Source organism: Haliotis rufescens, unplaced genomic scaffold (assembly GCF_023055435.1).
Source record: "Haliotis rufescens isolate VD_foot unplaced genomic scaffold, xgHalRufe1.0.p SCAF_166, whole genome shotgun sequence".
Classification (NCBI taxonomy): Eukaryota; Metazoa; Mollusca; class Gastropoda; order Lepetellida; family Haliotidae; genus Haliotis; species Haliotis rufescens.
The window spans coordinates 199,705-215,515 of NW_025963853.1; the positions used below are offsets into that span (position 1 = coordinate 199,705).

Below are 15,811 nucleotides of genomic sequence, written 5' to 3' on the forward strand. Positions count from 1 at the left end.
CGATACATCTTCCCTGGCAAGAGCGTCCACTAGCCTTTTAAATCAAAGTCTTGTTTCCACCTTTGCCACATCAAGCCCACTTTCTTGTGCTAAATATGATTGGACTATCAAACATATCGATAGGTTTCTCCTTCTTACCGACAGGTATTTTCCCATAAAAATTCCGTAAAGCAATTAAAAAAATGTGGCCTTACAGAGATAAACCCCTTTGTGCATGTACTTACCATTCAGGGCCAAATTTGAGAGTATCTGCCATTTTAATATTTGTTGAATAGCTGAAAAAAATAAAGAAAAGTAGACATAATCAAATAATCAGATACAGAAATATTATTTACATAAAATCTGAGGAATTGGGAATATTTTGATTCAATTTTAACTTTCATTTGCTGCTGACATGGGGCCAAATATCGGCCTCTGAACAGATCTAAATAAATCAATGTAACCTTCAACCCAACACAAACAATATATCTGTGCACTGAATTTGAAATAAATGGAGACCCCTGGCATCTCAAAATGACAGATAATACTTGTAACATGATATACAGGGGATATACCAGCATTTTTCTATTGATTTGGGTGTCTAAAGTGACAACTGTACCAACAACAAATAAGATAAATAAGCATTATTATGGATGGGGATTTCCTTGATTGAGTGAAGTAAATTGGATGTGTAAAGTACATTCCGTATGTATGCAACCACAACTACAGCCGAATTGTACTTAATTATTCAAACAGCCATACTTTTTGAGCATCCCATGGGATATGCAGGGTACATTATGTGGGTCAATTTTCGATTTTTATGTCAAGGACATGATATTATGCAACCCTGCATAAACCTACATCAGTAAAGGAGGGGTTTATCTACATCAGCTCAGTGGCCGACAGTAAAAATTCTCCATTCCTCAGTCCAATCTTTTAACAATATCACACTGTTTTCCCAAGTTGCCTGCCAAAGGCCCTCAAGTTTGGAATCCTAGATAAATCTGTATAGAGTGAGGTATCGCTGCCTCTACAACAATTTTTAGTACTAATAGTATTTCATTATTGCCTCTAGTTTCAGTCTTTACATGGGGAATGAGTCCATGCTAAATGTTAAGTTTCATGGAAAACAAAGCATTGCAGTTTTACAACACATTTTCACAATGAACCAATATCAAAATGAACTAGAAAATGAGTAATGAATGAGTTGAATTTTACACAACGAATCAAAATCCAGTCTGACGAGAAAACATTTTAATCACTGAGCTACTTAACACCCCAGAAAATATAAGGAAGTAATACTGGTTTACTGCCTAGCCAACAAGTCAGAACATGATATTTTAAGAGACAAAAGCTGAGTTCAGTACACCAAAACTGGGTTTGTATTAAAAGTAACAAGAAAAGGGCGTTATCACTATCCCCCGCCATGGGGCACATTGGAGTATTGTTTGTTCATACAGTACTTATAGAAGTGATTAACATGGAAGTAAATCTTAACTATCATAAAAAAAACCAGGAGTCCTAAGTTTTTAAGAAAATGTGTCCCCATTGAGAAGCGGACGGCCAAACATTCCTTTATCACCCATCCCACTTCGGATAATAAAAGCAATCAAAGAGGTTGAGTGATAATTGTTTGTCTTTTGTCTGTTGTTTAATGCCGCACTCAGAAATGTTACAGCCATATGGCGGCTTTCTGTAACTAATCAAGTCTGGACGAGACAATCTGGTGATTGACATCATGAGCATCAATCTTCACAATTGGGATAAAATGACATGCATCAACCAGGTCAGCGAGCCTGACCACCAACCATGTTAGTCGCCTTAAGTCATACAACAAGCAGTGTCGCCTCTTATGGCAAGCATGGGTTGCTGAAGACCTCTTTTCCACCCGGATCTTCATGGGTGTTGATGGGTATTCACATGATGTAGCCACTAGTATGACACGGCTACTTCACGTAATTGTTCATAGTGAATCGTTTGTGTCAAATATAGGATTTTGTCCCAATGGTAGATTTTTTTCAGAAACAGAATAAACATGAGAGAATATAAGATGCCTTTACACATATATCATTCATATATTCACAGCAAGATACACATGATAAAGGGCATTATTACCTGTCATTGATAAACACTCAATTATTCATGATATAGAACATGAGAAACCTAAACAAGTGTTTAACATGATAGATCTTATTCTCATGGGGTTATCAATGCAAATGAAATTATTTCCTTCGTTAATCAAATACCGTATCATTAAAGTGACTTACAAAGAAGTACATGAAGAAGCTTATCTTTAAATCTAAATAAAATTTGGAGAAATAGTTGAATTAGATTATTATATTCTTCATAACAAATCAATATCTTTGAGAAGCAACACCATCCTTGTGTCTGTATGGAAATAAGTTCATCATTATAGTAGTTTTGTTTGTTTGTTGTTTAACGCCGCTCTCAGCAATATTCCAGCTATAAGACGGTGGTTTGTAAACAATCGTGTCTCGACCAGACAATCCAGTGATTGACATCATGAGCATCGATCCACGCAATTAGGATACGATGACATGCATCAACCAAGTCAAGGAGCCTGACCACCTGATCCCGTTGGTCGCCTCTTACGACAAGCATAGTCGCCTTTCACGGCAAGCATGGGTTGCTCTAGACCTATTCTACCCCGGATCTTCACGGGTACATTGAAGTAGTCCTTCCCTCTTTATCAACAATTGTAAACTGATACTGAAACAAACATAAAAGTGTGGTCACATTTGCCAGGCTTCAGGAAGATGGATCACAGTGTTTCCTTCCCTGTAATATTATCAACATATTTACTCTCTTCAAAAGGTGGGATTTTTTTTTCAGTTCTTATTTTCTTAAATTCAGAGGCATTTTAATAATTAATGACTAAAACATTGACATCTTTTCCTCATTGATCCTGTTATGAGGAAGTCATATTAGTAATAAATACTAAGGAATACTGGAGTCTTGGCGTCAAAATGTCGGCCTCTCTGCAGGTCTAGATAAATTCCTGATAGGATATTTTTATCATGATAGGACCTTCTATTATATTATGACCAAATACGTTTGAAAGAATCTTCAGGAGAAAATCAGTCAATGTCCTGGAAAATAAATCCCATGAGAAAACTGCAACATTGCCAATATTGCCCAAAAGGCCGAGTCAGATGGTCTCATAGTAAAGCTCTCCTAAGGGCTAGTAGAATTTCAGACCATGGAGGTGGGGATGGGGGGCATCCTTACACGTTATCACTTTTCAAGCTGGTAATATGTCTCAAGTTGCATCGCTTATAACATACAGCAACGTTGCAAAGTCAACGCAATTCTTCTACAAACATCTAGGCTAACAGACGACCATGTGGTCAGTCATTTCATCTCATCTTGAACATTATTGAACCCAATAGCTAACAAGTCACATCAAAATAAGTTGCATTGTTTGGATTGGTATCTGATACTCAATGTTATCACTTTTCAAGCTGGTAATATGTCTCAAGTTGTATTTGCTTATAACCATGCTTATAACATACAGCAATGTTGCAAAGTCAACATAATTCTTCTACAAACATCTAGGCTAACAGATGACCATGTGGTCAGTCATGTCATCCCATCTTGAACATTACTGAGCTCTATAAATAAAAAGTCACATCAAAATAAGTTGCATTGCTTGGATTGGTATCTGATACTCGATGAAAGAACTTTGACATCAGTGTTCAACAAATATGCTAACCCACAAAACAAACAACTTGTAACTGTAAGTGCAGGACTATCTCAAATGCTCCCATTAATTCATGATATTTGCATAACTTGATAAAATTTAGTATGATAGATTGACAACATAATATTAATCAATATTTGACTTCAAGTGTTCAAGCTATAGTGGGATTATTTCAACTTAATGTGATATTATTAGCTCATTGGGAATGAATCTTACTTTTCCTTTCTTAGGACTAGTTTGTTGGTTTAAATATACATACAACACATACATGACATATGCCGTAGATAAGAAAATCTTTTACATTTTCTTACAGTAACACAAAGGCTTGTAACTTACAACGGACTCCAGTGTCCTTATATAGTACAGGTTCAGACTACTCCACTGTGTATGTCCACATTAAATGTGAATCTATTTATCTTAATTGACATGACTGTGGGTTTGAAGTACTCAGTGTATTTAGCTGTACACTGTACTGTGGTTAATCGGTGACATACATGCAATAAAACCCATCGACATGATTAAGTGAATCATTTCTTTACTTAACAGATACCTGATCAGATATTATGAGGCAGGTTCTCTTAATGCGGTCATTTGACCCAAACACAGCTGACAACAGCCATTAACACAAACAAAACATTCAAAATTACATGGAACCATCTCCTGAAGGCTGAGGTGATATCGTGTGGTGATGTCGTGTCTGACAACTATGCCATCCATTATCCTACAGCAGTCTCTTTAGAAGACAGATTATTGGAAAGGTAAGTTTTGTAAGTAATTGTGTCATTGAATTGCAAAACAATTAACTTATTCACAAGTAAATATTCAGTATTCATAGTCTGTCACACTACATCACACATATAACAATACTTTACATAGGTACTTTGAAACTGGATGTGAGTTAAATGCACTAATAACATGTCAGTATGCAACCTTGCGAGATTATTGTTTCGCGTGCATGGCAAATTCTTAGGGAGTGAAATTGTGAAGACACATGATGCGCAAAAATATTCATATTACTACATCAATACCCTATTCATGTGTCATAGAGCATCGGTGCATAAGGTGGAAAGACCAACATAATTTGACATTTACAATGAGCAATAACTGTCAATCGATAAGGATGTGCAATAAGTAAAATATTTACACTTACAGATGGTAAGTAGGCCTATGCAAATCGTCGTGGTTTGTAACGGTACCAGATGTCAAGCGACAAACGGGCATAAAACATTGATGGAATGCGGTTATACGGTGTTTAATTAATAAATTGATATTGTCAGACATAGAAACAATGATTATAAGACCCCAAGATTGTGCCAGCAAAGTTACCTTGCCAATTTTACCAGCTTGCACACGAAAGCACACAACCAGATTATTGGAAACGTAAGTTTTGTAAATAATTGTGTCATTTGTCAAGTAAATATTCAGTATTCATAGTCTGTCACACTACACCACACGTAAACCATCAAGGAAACTGGGAGCCTGTCATGTTAGACCATCAAGGAAACTGGCAGCCTGTCATGTTAGACCATCAAGGAAACTGGGAGCTTGTCATGTTAGACCATCAAGGAAACTAGGAGCCTGTCATGTTAGACCATCAAGGAAACTGGGAGCCTGTCATGTTAGACCATCAAGGAAACTGGGAGCTTGTCATGTTAGACCATCAGGGAAACAAGAAGCCTGTCATGTTAGACCATCAAGGAAACTAGGAGCCTGTCATGTTAGACCATCAGGGAAACAAGAAGCCTGTCATGTTAGACCATCAAGGAAACTGGGAGCCTATCATGTTAGACCATCAAGGAAACTGGGAGCCTATCATGTTAGACCATCAAGGAAACTGGGAGCCTATCATGTTAGACCATCAAGGAAACTTGGAGCCTATCATGTTAGACCATCAAGGAAACTGGGAACCTGTAATGTTAGACCATCAAGGAAACTTGGAGCCTATCATGTTAGACCATCAAGGAAACTGGGAGCCTATCATGTTAGACCATCAAGGAAACTGGGAACCTGTCACGTTAGACCATCAAGGAAACTGGGAGCCTGTAATGTTAGACCATCAAGGAAACTGGGAGCCTATCATGTTAGACCATCAAGGAAACTGGGAACCTGTCACGTTAGACCATCAAGGAAACTGGGAGCCTATCATGTTAGACCATCAAGGAAACTGGGAACCTGTAATGTTAGACCATCAAGGAAACTGGGAGCCTGTCATGTTAGACCATCAAGGAAACTAGGAGCCTGTCATGTTAGACCATCAAGGAAACTTGAAGCCTGTCATGTTAGACCATCAAGGAAACTGGGAGCCTGTCATGTTAGACCATCAAGGAAACTGGGAGCCCATCATGTTAGACCATCAAGGAAACGGGGAACCTGTCACGTAAACTATCACAACTCCCCTACTGTAACATAAAATTACTACAGTCACGGGGTTAAGATTGCTTTGTGGAACACCCTGCTAGGTTAGACCCTAGAGAACAAATTAAAAAATGAATCCAACTCAAGTCTGGAGTGCTTTGGCAAGTCTAGATTGCCTCACCTCCTGACATTCAGCATTGTTCTGGGCTCCATTTGGATTATATTTTGTATTTTGTAGATATATATTTTTGAAAAAGATCTCTGGGACTAAATGTTAGACGACTGCAAGGCTTACCCCGTAATATCCCCACCAAAACTTGAGTAGTATGTGGTATTACTAAAAACACTGTATCAGAAGGAAATCCACTGATTGACATCATGAGCATTTATCCACGCAACTGGGATATGAACTGGGATTTGATGACCTGCATCCACCAAGTCAGCGAGCCTGACCACCCGACCATGCTTGGCCACCTATTGTACTGCATCGTGCACCCACTGACCTCAGCCCGTGTCCTTATTTCTGATTTGTTTGTTTGTTTGTTTACTCTGCACTCAGCTACATGACCACAACCTGAAGATAATCAAGTCAGGACCAGACAATCCAATGATTGATATTGTAAGCAATAGGGCTGGGACGAGTCCAAGTTTACTACCCGGGTACCCACATCCCTATTACCCGACCCTACCCGGGTACCCGCTGTTGGTGTCAAGAGATAGGTACAAAATGTCCGATTTGGAATAGTTTGACAGTAGCCCTGGCAGAATATATTTAGATACACATATAAAATGATGTGGTCAAGCATACACTGAAGTTGACTGAAGTTTTAGCTTTGTTCAAACATGTATAAGTCAGAAGGGACGTGCTCATAGTCATGAAGAAATGCGAACATTAGAGACTTAAAATTGTTGTGTAACCATGTAGTTATAAAGTGAAATTTTGTCAATAAACAATATATCACAGGGCTAACTACAGGTCCGGGTAGTCCTGCGGGTACCCGGGTCCTACTCGGTACCCACCCGACCCGGGTACCCGAGTTACCCATCCCTGCCCTATAACAACAGGTCCGGGTAGTCTTGTGGGTACTCGGGTCCTACTCAGTACCCACCCGACCCGAGTACCCGAGTTACCTGTCCCAGCCCTAGTAAGCAACAATACACATGGGCGGTGTATAATGAAACACAATCAACTAAACCACCAAGTATGACCACCCATCCCGTGTGCTCGCCTCTTGCGAAAAGTTCTAACCCAGTAACCCCAGATAATGATTGATATTATGAGCAGCGATCCATGCAGGCTTGGTACATGGGAAGTACATCAGTTTAATGAGTGAGGAAAGCCTGAAGTGATGCAAGTCATAGACCTGTTCAACAAGCATTGCTGGAAAGCATCTTGATCAACCAAGTCTTATTGTTGGGATCAATTACATAGATAACACAAATAATCACATATACCGGCAATGACAAGAAATCTCTACTAGTAGCCGAGTCCATTGTACGATTCCGACCATATCTTAAGCATGTGTATATGAGTCACTATCAAATAGTGATGAATCCAGGTTTATCCACTGGCACCCATCACAAACACATGAAAAGGCAAGTCAATTGTACGATTCCGACCATATCTTAAGCATGTGTATATGAGTCACTATCAAATAGTGATGAATCCAGGTTTATCCACTGGCACCCATCACAAACACACGAAAAGGCAAGTCCATTGTACGATTCCGACCATATCTTAAGCATTTGTATATGAGTCACTATCAAATAGTGATGAATCCAGGTTTATCCACTGGCACCCATCACAAACACACGAAAAGGCAAGTCCATTGTACAATTCCGACCATATCTTAAGCATTTGTATATGAGTCACTATCAAATAGTGATGAATCCAGGTTTATCCACTGGCACCCATCACAAACACACGAAAAGGCAAGTCCATTGTACAATTCCAACCATATCTTAAGCATTTGTATATGAGTCACTATCAAATAGTGATGAATCCAGGTTTATCCACTGGCACCCATCACAAACACACGAAAAGGCAAGTCAATTGTACGATTCCGACCATATCTTAAGCATTTGTATATGAGTCACTATCAAATAGTGATGAATCCAGGTTTATCCACTGGCACCCATCACAAACACACGAAAAGGCAAGTCAATTGTTGACTTGACAAAACACGCAAACATATGGTACAAGTCAAATACATAAAATATCGTGTGTTTCAGGAACAGTTCATCATGTGGATGCTAATAAAATCTCCAGCATAACCCCTTTCTTTATCCCATCGATACGTTAACATGCCATTGAAATACTCACAGACAATCCAGTGACTGATACAAATAATGACTTATGCAATCAGTGTTTGTTTTTTAATGACGCACTCAGCAATATTCCAGCTGTATGATGGGAGTCTGTAAATAATCCAGTTTGAACCAGACAATCCAGTGATTGATATGAATAACGACCCATGCCATCATTGTTTGTTGTTTAACACCGCACACAGCAATATTCCAGCTGTATGATGGGACCAGACAATCCAGTGATTGATATGAATAATGACCCATGCCATCATTGTTTGTTGTTTAACGCCGCACTCAGCAGTATTCCACTATATGACAGCATGCCTTGAAATAGTTGCCTCTGGACCAGACAATCCAGTGATTGATATGAATAATGACTTATGCAATCATTGTTTGTTGTTTAACGGCACACTCAGCAATATTCCAGCTGTATGATGGGAGTCTGTAAATAATCGAGTCTGGACCAGACAATCCAGTGATTAGCATCATGAACATAGATCCAAGCAATTGGGATACGATGACATGCACCTGTGAAGATCCAGGTTAGAATAGGTAAATAATCCAGTTTGGACCAGATAATCCAGTGACTGATATGAATAACGACCCATGCAATCATTGTTTGTAGTTTAACGCATATAATATAATAATTAGATGCACAGCAAGGGCTTTTATAAGTTATCATTGTGTAACATTTATATAACATTTCATATAATTATAGTTTAGCAAGTAAAAATACCCCAAGGGTCAAGAAATAAACAGGACTCTTTATGTGCCAGTCAGTTAATCACAGGATGTACGGTATTATCACCCGTGTATACATACTGACAACACTGATTTGACACGTCTCGAAGGAAATGATTATTAGTTTAAAGATCATTCCTAGATTATAAAAATAGTAACAACAAGTTGTTCCTAAGAGTACTGTCTGCTTATCTAGACTTGCCTATCCAAAGTAAACAATGACTATACATACATGGACTTATCATTCAGTACAGACTTGGAGCAAGGCTATGTTAACCCCAACAACAATGGGTTGATACAGCAATATACACATGGGTATACATGGTATACGGACATGTAATACTGAAACAGATGCAAAGACCCAACCCTACTTTCACATGAAAAACATGGTTAGTTTCTCGTATGACACTGCATTGAAACATAAATATGGAAAACATCCCGAGCAAGTCTATAATGCCCTGCCAAATGTAGATTTCTCCTGACAAATGATGAGATTCTATGCATTCCTTTGTATGATATATTACAAGACAATGCAAACAAAAAATCTAAACACACTTTTATGTCAGAGACAAAATGTTAGCACCGTATTAGCCGTAATAAGTGTCCTAGGTCTAGCCACAACAACTTAAACCTGTTGTCAGGCATATAGCGGTAGAGAAGGAACTTAGTTTAGACATTGGTGACACCAAAGCTTGTTTGATAATAATTATACATTGATGGACAATATACACAAGAAAATAGGACCTTATCATGTAAATGTAATATTGGACTGGGGTGGTTTTATGGCGAATACAGTGGCTACCATTGGTATAAAATCACCTACCTTAAACAATCTTCCATCTAGAAGTGAATATCAGGAGGCTGTGTCAGGAGGTTGTGTCAGGAGGCTGAGTCAGGAGGCTGTGTCAGGAGGCTGTGTCAGGAGGTTGTGTCAGGAGGATGTGTCAGGAGGTTGTGTCAGGAGGTTGTGTCAGGAGGTTGTGTCAGGAGGCTGTGTCAGGAGGTTGTGTCAGGAGGCTGTGTGGAGAGGTTGTGTCAGGAGGTTGTGTCAGGAGGTTGTGTGGAGAGGTTGTGTCGGTGACGGCACAGACATGTTGGTCCGGGTCTGCAACAATGTCCAACAAAATGAACACAACTAATTGACAGCCAAAGGAAGAAAGATAAACCATAATTACTATGCAAATGTAAATGTTTATGCCCTGATATCATGGAAATAAAATACAAAATGAATTTCATGAAATTTTTTAAGTAAGGTAGATCTGTGTGATTTTTCGTGGGAGGGAGACGTGGTTATGTGACATCAGCAGGTCTTTACAGCAGCAATGGAATAAAGACAAAGAACTTGGTCAATGAATGGATCATAATGAATAAATACTCATCATAAAGAGAGGTGTTTTTGTTGGAAATACGGTAGTTGAATACTTCGGTTTGTTTACACTGTTCGGGCATGGACAGTGTGTGAAGGTACGCACTTATATTACATGTACATACAAGAATACAGGAAGCGCGCTGCCTGCTTCCTCGCCACACAAACACTTGGGATGTGCAGCAGAGAGCAGCAAAGACAGGTGACAATGTCTTGGAATGTCCTGTGAATGGCAAAGGCACATGCCATAGTTTTGAGCATGCCTCGTCCCTATTTGACAGAATGGCAGCTCCATGCGAGGAATATAAACTGTCAAGTGAAATATATACATGAACTTACAACTGTCCCTGACCAGCGATGGAGATGCCACGAGACAGAATGTTGGAGTAGTGATGCCAGCCACAAGTAACGTGCCGTGCCCGCCATGGCCAGCTGATAGAGGTAAACAAGGCCCCTTGTGATCTCGCCTGTGATTGGAGCTTGCTGCTTCCGGTTAAGGAAAGGCGGGTGATTGGTTAGACTTGCTCCAAGTCTCTACTGAATTATAAGTACATGGGTGTACAGTAATTCTATCATGATTATAATGGACTGGTCTACAAGGGGGCCAGTCTTTTACAGGGACAATGTGTTCTTATTATTTATATATTTAAGGAACTACGATTGGAACTGATAACCATATTCTAAGAGACTTGTGCCAGTGTAGTGGTCGGTGAAATGGAGACCATGAGCAGGGTGGATGTTCACAAGTTGTGGGTTTGTGCGAAAAGTGGAAATGAGTAGAAAAGAGAAGAACTATGAGGAAGAAGATATATTTGAGCCATTGGTTGATGTGAAAAAAATAAAGCAAAATTATGCAATAATGTGTTGGGTTTTTTTTCAGAAAACATAAGACATGAAGGTAAATGCCGACATCATCATTTTTCTGTCAAATCTTACTGAAATTACATCATAAACAGGCTATTTATGCATTTGCATGAAGGAGTGCACTTGGGTTCAACGATGAGATGTAGGTCTTAGACATTTACCACTTAGGCAAAACCCATGAGCATGGGTATGGTGCTGAATGACCTAGAAACATAATAGGGTCAAACCAGGATTCAAACCTAGGATCACTGGTTTCTTGGATTCATTTTTAGATCAACATATTGTCTCTTCAAGTTTCCTAATTCCAGACTAGATTCAAGAATGGAATGGGATGGGATGGGATGGGATGGGATGGGATAGCATGAGTGAGTGAGTGAGTGAGTGAGTTTTAATGCCACTTTGAACAGTATTCCAGTTACATTACAGCGTACAGGCTGATGGTGTCTAAGATGTATAGAGCTGACAATGGGATGAGTGTTGGCAGATGCAGCTCTCAAGGGGATGTGAGGTGGAACAGAATGGGGGTCATTGTTTTATATCATTTAGGTCTTAACGAGAGACAAGGTTATTTCAAACCATCAACTTTCCTCTCCCTGGGCAGACATGCTTAAGGGACACAACTCTGCACAGCAAAATTGAAATAAACAAAAACAAGTGTGCCACCCATACCACAAAGGCTCGCAACAAGACAGAAAGCATCCACAAACAAGTTCTTGGTGAACTGGACCTTGGTATGTAACCAAGATAACAAAGCTACAAAAACCATTGATGAGGTTTCCCTAACCCAACCCTCATCTTAACAACAAGTACCATCTTACTGTCTTTCAGTTTGAGACGGCCACCAGGGGATTGAACCACCGACCTTACACTCTCCCAGTCGTATAAGCATGTGTGTGAGTGAGTGATTGAAAGTTGCAGCAATATTCCAGCATCACCATGGCAGTAAATCATCAAGCCTGGGACATGGTATGGACATGGTATGAACATGGTATATGGACATGGTATATGGACATGGTATACGGACATGTAGTGCTGAAACACTTCCAGATGTTTTGACCCAATTAGTTTAACTTGTACTTATTTTTGTCCGAATTCTCCTACTGAGGTGAGGTGAGGTGAGGTGAGGTGAGGTGAGGTGAGGTGAAATTGTGTGTAACACCTGCATGCATATGTGTGTGTTTGTGTGTGTCTACAAAACTATGGCAAATCTAGATTTCTCATGAAAATGAGAAATTCTAAGTAATCCCGTGTCTGAAATATTGCCATGGTTACAAGACAATTGTACCAAAAACCTGCTACATAGGACTAAATGTTTGCTGTAGTAAGCACCCGGGAGCTTGACAAAAGTGGGGGGGGGGGGATTGACACCAAGCACAAGTTACATTTGTTGTTAGAGACATGGCGGTGCTGGAAACTTGATAAAATGGTATGGATTTTCCAGAAATTACTATGGATCAAGTAAAAGAGATAGCTAACCCATGCCCTTCTACATAAACTAACCCTAATGATCGTAAAGGGGTGCTTGATCGAAAATGGGTACCTAACCCTAATGATCGTAAAGGGGTGCTTGATCGTAAAGGGGTACCTAACCCTAATGATCGTAAAGGGGTGCTTGATCGTAAAGGGGTACCTAACCCTAATGATCGTAATGGGGTGCTTGATCGTAAAGGGGTACCTAACCCTAATGATCGTAAAGGGGTACCTAACCTTAATGATCGTAAAGGGGTACCTAACCCTAATGATCGTAATGGGGTGCTTGATCGTAAAGGGGTAGTAACCCTAATGATCGTAAAGGGGTGCGTGATCAGAAAGGGCTAAATAGAAAGTTGTGGTTAGCCTATGTTTGGGTGGAACACAGACCTGTGAAGTGAGAGCCACAATCGAGCCAATTAATGCTAAATCAGCTGGTCCCAGTAAAGTGCATTGATGAGTTACTCCTTCACCATTGCTGTAATATACACAAAAGAGGACCTGTCGCATAAATCTATTTTGGGAGTATCTAGACTTGCTCGGAGGCCCATATTCAGTCACAAGTCTGCAGCAAATGATTGTACAAATTCCCAATTTGAAGCTAAAATTTCCCAATTCCTCAGAAAGAACGAAAATTTTACGTTACAAAATTCTAATTTTGAACTATATCCCAATTTTAACCGAATTTGCCTGCCAATTCTAGATACATCCTTGCTATTATAGGAGCGGTGAGCTTGATACCACAAATACAGCACACCACGTGACAAATATTATTGAGAACAATGAGACCAAGGTAAAATCACCTACCTTTCACAATCTTCCATTAAGTAGAAAATATCAGGGGCTGTGGTAAGTTGTGTCAGGAGATTGTGTCGGTGGCCACGGAGCCATCTTGGAGAGGGTCTGCAACAATGTCCAACACAATGAGCACAAGTGATTCACAGACCACTCTCAATGCTCTGATACTTTGGAAACCAACAAAACCCTGAATTTCTTTGAAATTTAGATATAAAGAGTTGAATAAAGATGTCACTTTTCCTGGTTCATGATACTGGGATAATTACAGAACTGTTACCATGGTTACAATCAAGTGGTAACACAAAGAAACTAATGTCAACAATATTATTGACTTTTATATTATGTAATGGTGCATAGTGAAGAAAAAGCAGATGTTAAAGGTAATAATCAATGATACAATGAACTTGGCAGGATTGGGAGGGGGGAGAGGGAGAGGGAGGGAAGGGGGGGGGGGGGGGGAGGGAGAGGGAGAGCCAGGAGGGGGACATCGGTTCGGCAGGCCTGTACCACAGCAATGGAATAAAGACAAAGAACTTGATCAATCGAAGGCGCATAATGAATGCATACTCATCATAAAGGGATGTGTTTTTTTTAAGGAAATACGGTAGTTGAATACTTAGGTTTGTTTACACTGAGGGACGTGATGAAGTTGATTAATGATAATAAATTGCAGTTCTTCTGTCGGATGAAATACGGTAGCTGTATACTCTGTTATAGGGAGTGGTTAGTGGGTGAAGGTACGCATTTATCATCCATACAAGAATACAGAAAGCGCGCTGCCTGCCTCTTTGCCACGAAAACACTTGCAATGTGCACCAGAGAGCGGCAAAAACAGGTGACATTTTCTGTGATGAAAGAAAAACTTGCAAATAGCCAAGGGAGGACAAGGTTTGGAACACGCTTCGTCCCTGATTGACAGAATGGCCGCTCTGTGCGGGAAATTAAAGACGTAGAGTGAAATATATGAATGAACTTACCTTCAGATGCATGTGCATAATCGTCATCTCCGTCGATGGAGATGCGACGAGACCCAGCGAGCGAGCACCTTGGGTGTGTTGATGCCAGCCAGCCACAATCAGATACGTTCGCCGCCATGGTCTGCGATTGCGGAAATGACGGCCTTGGCATTCGTGATCTCGATTGTGATTGGTGCTTTGCCGCTTCCTTCCGGGTGGCTTGGTGCCGGCTGTCTAAACTGCGTTTTTTGGCGGTCGGTGCAATGCCCAGATGCTCTCGGTGTAGCCGGTGGCCTTTGAGTGGCTTGGTACCGTCTGGCTAAACTGCGTTTCTTGGCGGTCGGTGCAATGCCGAGATGCTCTCCGTGTAGCCGGTGTAGTCACGTGGTGGATTTGCGTGAAAAACTACATGTACGATGAATAAAAGCTATTCCCTATATTAGAAAAATAAAGTATAATTATGCAATAATTTGTTTTACAGACAACAGAAGATGTGAAGGTAAAGTAATGAAGAGTATAAAACCTGCAGACGAGGTGTAAGATGTATAAATGGTGACAATTGGAAAGAGAGTTAAAACTGCATTGAAGGGCAACAACAGGAAATTGCAAGCAAGCAAGAGAGACAAGAAACAAATTATGCCACACAGTGAAGGAAGTAAAATGAACACTTAAAAATTGTATTTTTTGTTTTGAATTTGTAGTGAATTTTTCTGTAAAAAATGTGATGAAATGAAAGACAAGAGAAGTTAATTTACAATATTGTGTTTGAAAGCAAAGCCGTGGTTAAAAATTGTAGTGAAATTTTGTGAAAAAAACATTGTGTTTGAAAGCGAAGCCGTAAACATGGAAGAAAGCGGGGCAGAAGCGGGTTAAAAGTGGGTCCTGGGTAATCTGGGCAAAAGAAGCGAAAGGGAGAAAAGCGAAAAGGGCGAAGCCTGGAATTGTTGGTGAAAGCCAATCAAAAGCGCGTTAAAAGCGGGGAAGAAGCGGGGTGAAAGCGGGGCGTGGATAATCGAGGCAAAAGAAGGGAAAGGGAGAAAAGCGATTACTGGGCCGGTGAAAAGGGAATTGTTGGTGAAAGCCGATCAAAAGCGCGTTAAAAGCGGGGAAGAAGCGGGGTGAAAGCGGGGCGTGGATAATCGAGGCAAAAGAAGGGAAAGCCGTGGTTAAAAATTGTAGTGAAATTTTGTGAAAAATACATTGTGTTTGAAATCGAAGCCGTAAACATGGAAGAAAGCGGGGCAGAAGCGGTTA

The 15,811-nt window shown here is 40.1% G+C and overlaps 1 protein-coding gene across 5 annotated transcripts in view; it reads right to left on the reverse strand.

Annotated features, from left to right (window-relative positions):
• LOC125381056 (GRB10-interacting GYF protein 2-like) overlaps nucleotides 1-14,700 on the reverse strand; it is a 49,451-nt gene extending 34,751 nt beyond the window's left edge. For 3 of the 5 annotated variants that reach the window (XM_048397224.1, XM_048397226.1, XM_048397223.1), the window contains exons 1-2: nucleotides 4,851-4,955; nucleotides 225-275 (exon numbers count right to left, since the gene is read on the reverse strand). In XM_048397224.1, the coding sequence (XP_048253181.1) occupies nucleotides 225-275; nucleotides 4,851-4,921 (122 nt within the window). In that variant the 5' untranslated portion in view covers nucleotides 4,922-4,955. Of the gene's footprint in view, nucleotides 1-224; nucleotides 276-4,850; nucleotides 4,956-5,026; nucleotides 5,122-9,926; nucleotides 10,209-10,808; nucleotides 11,007-13,610; nucleotides 13,707-14,578 lie in introns of those variants that run through there. The other 2 variants (XM_048397227.1, XM_048397225.1) reach the window with 2 other exon arrangements.
• Between the last annotated feature and the right edge of the window lie 1,111 nt (nucleotides 14,701-15,811).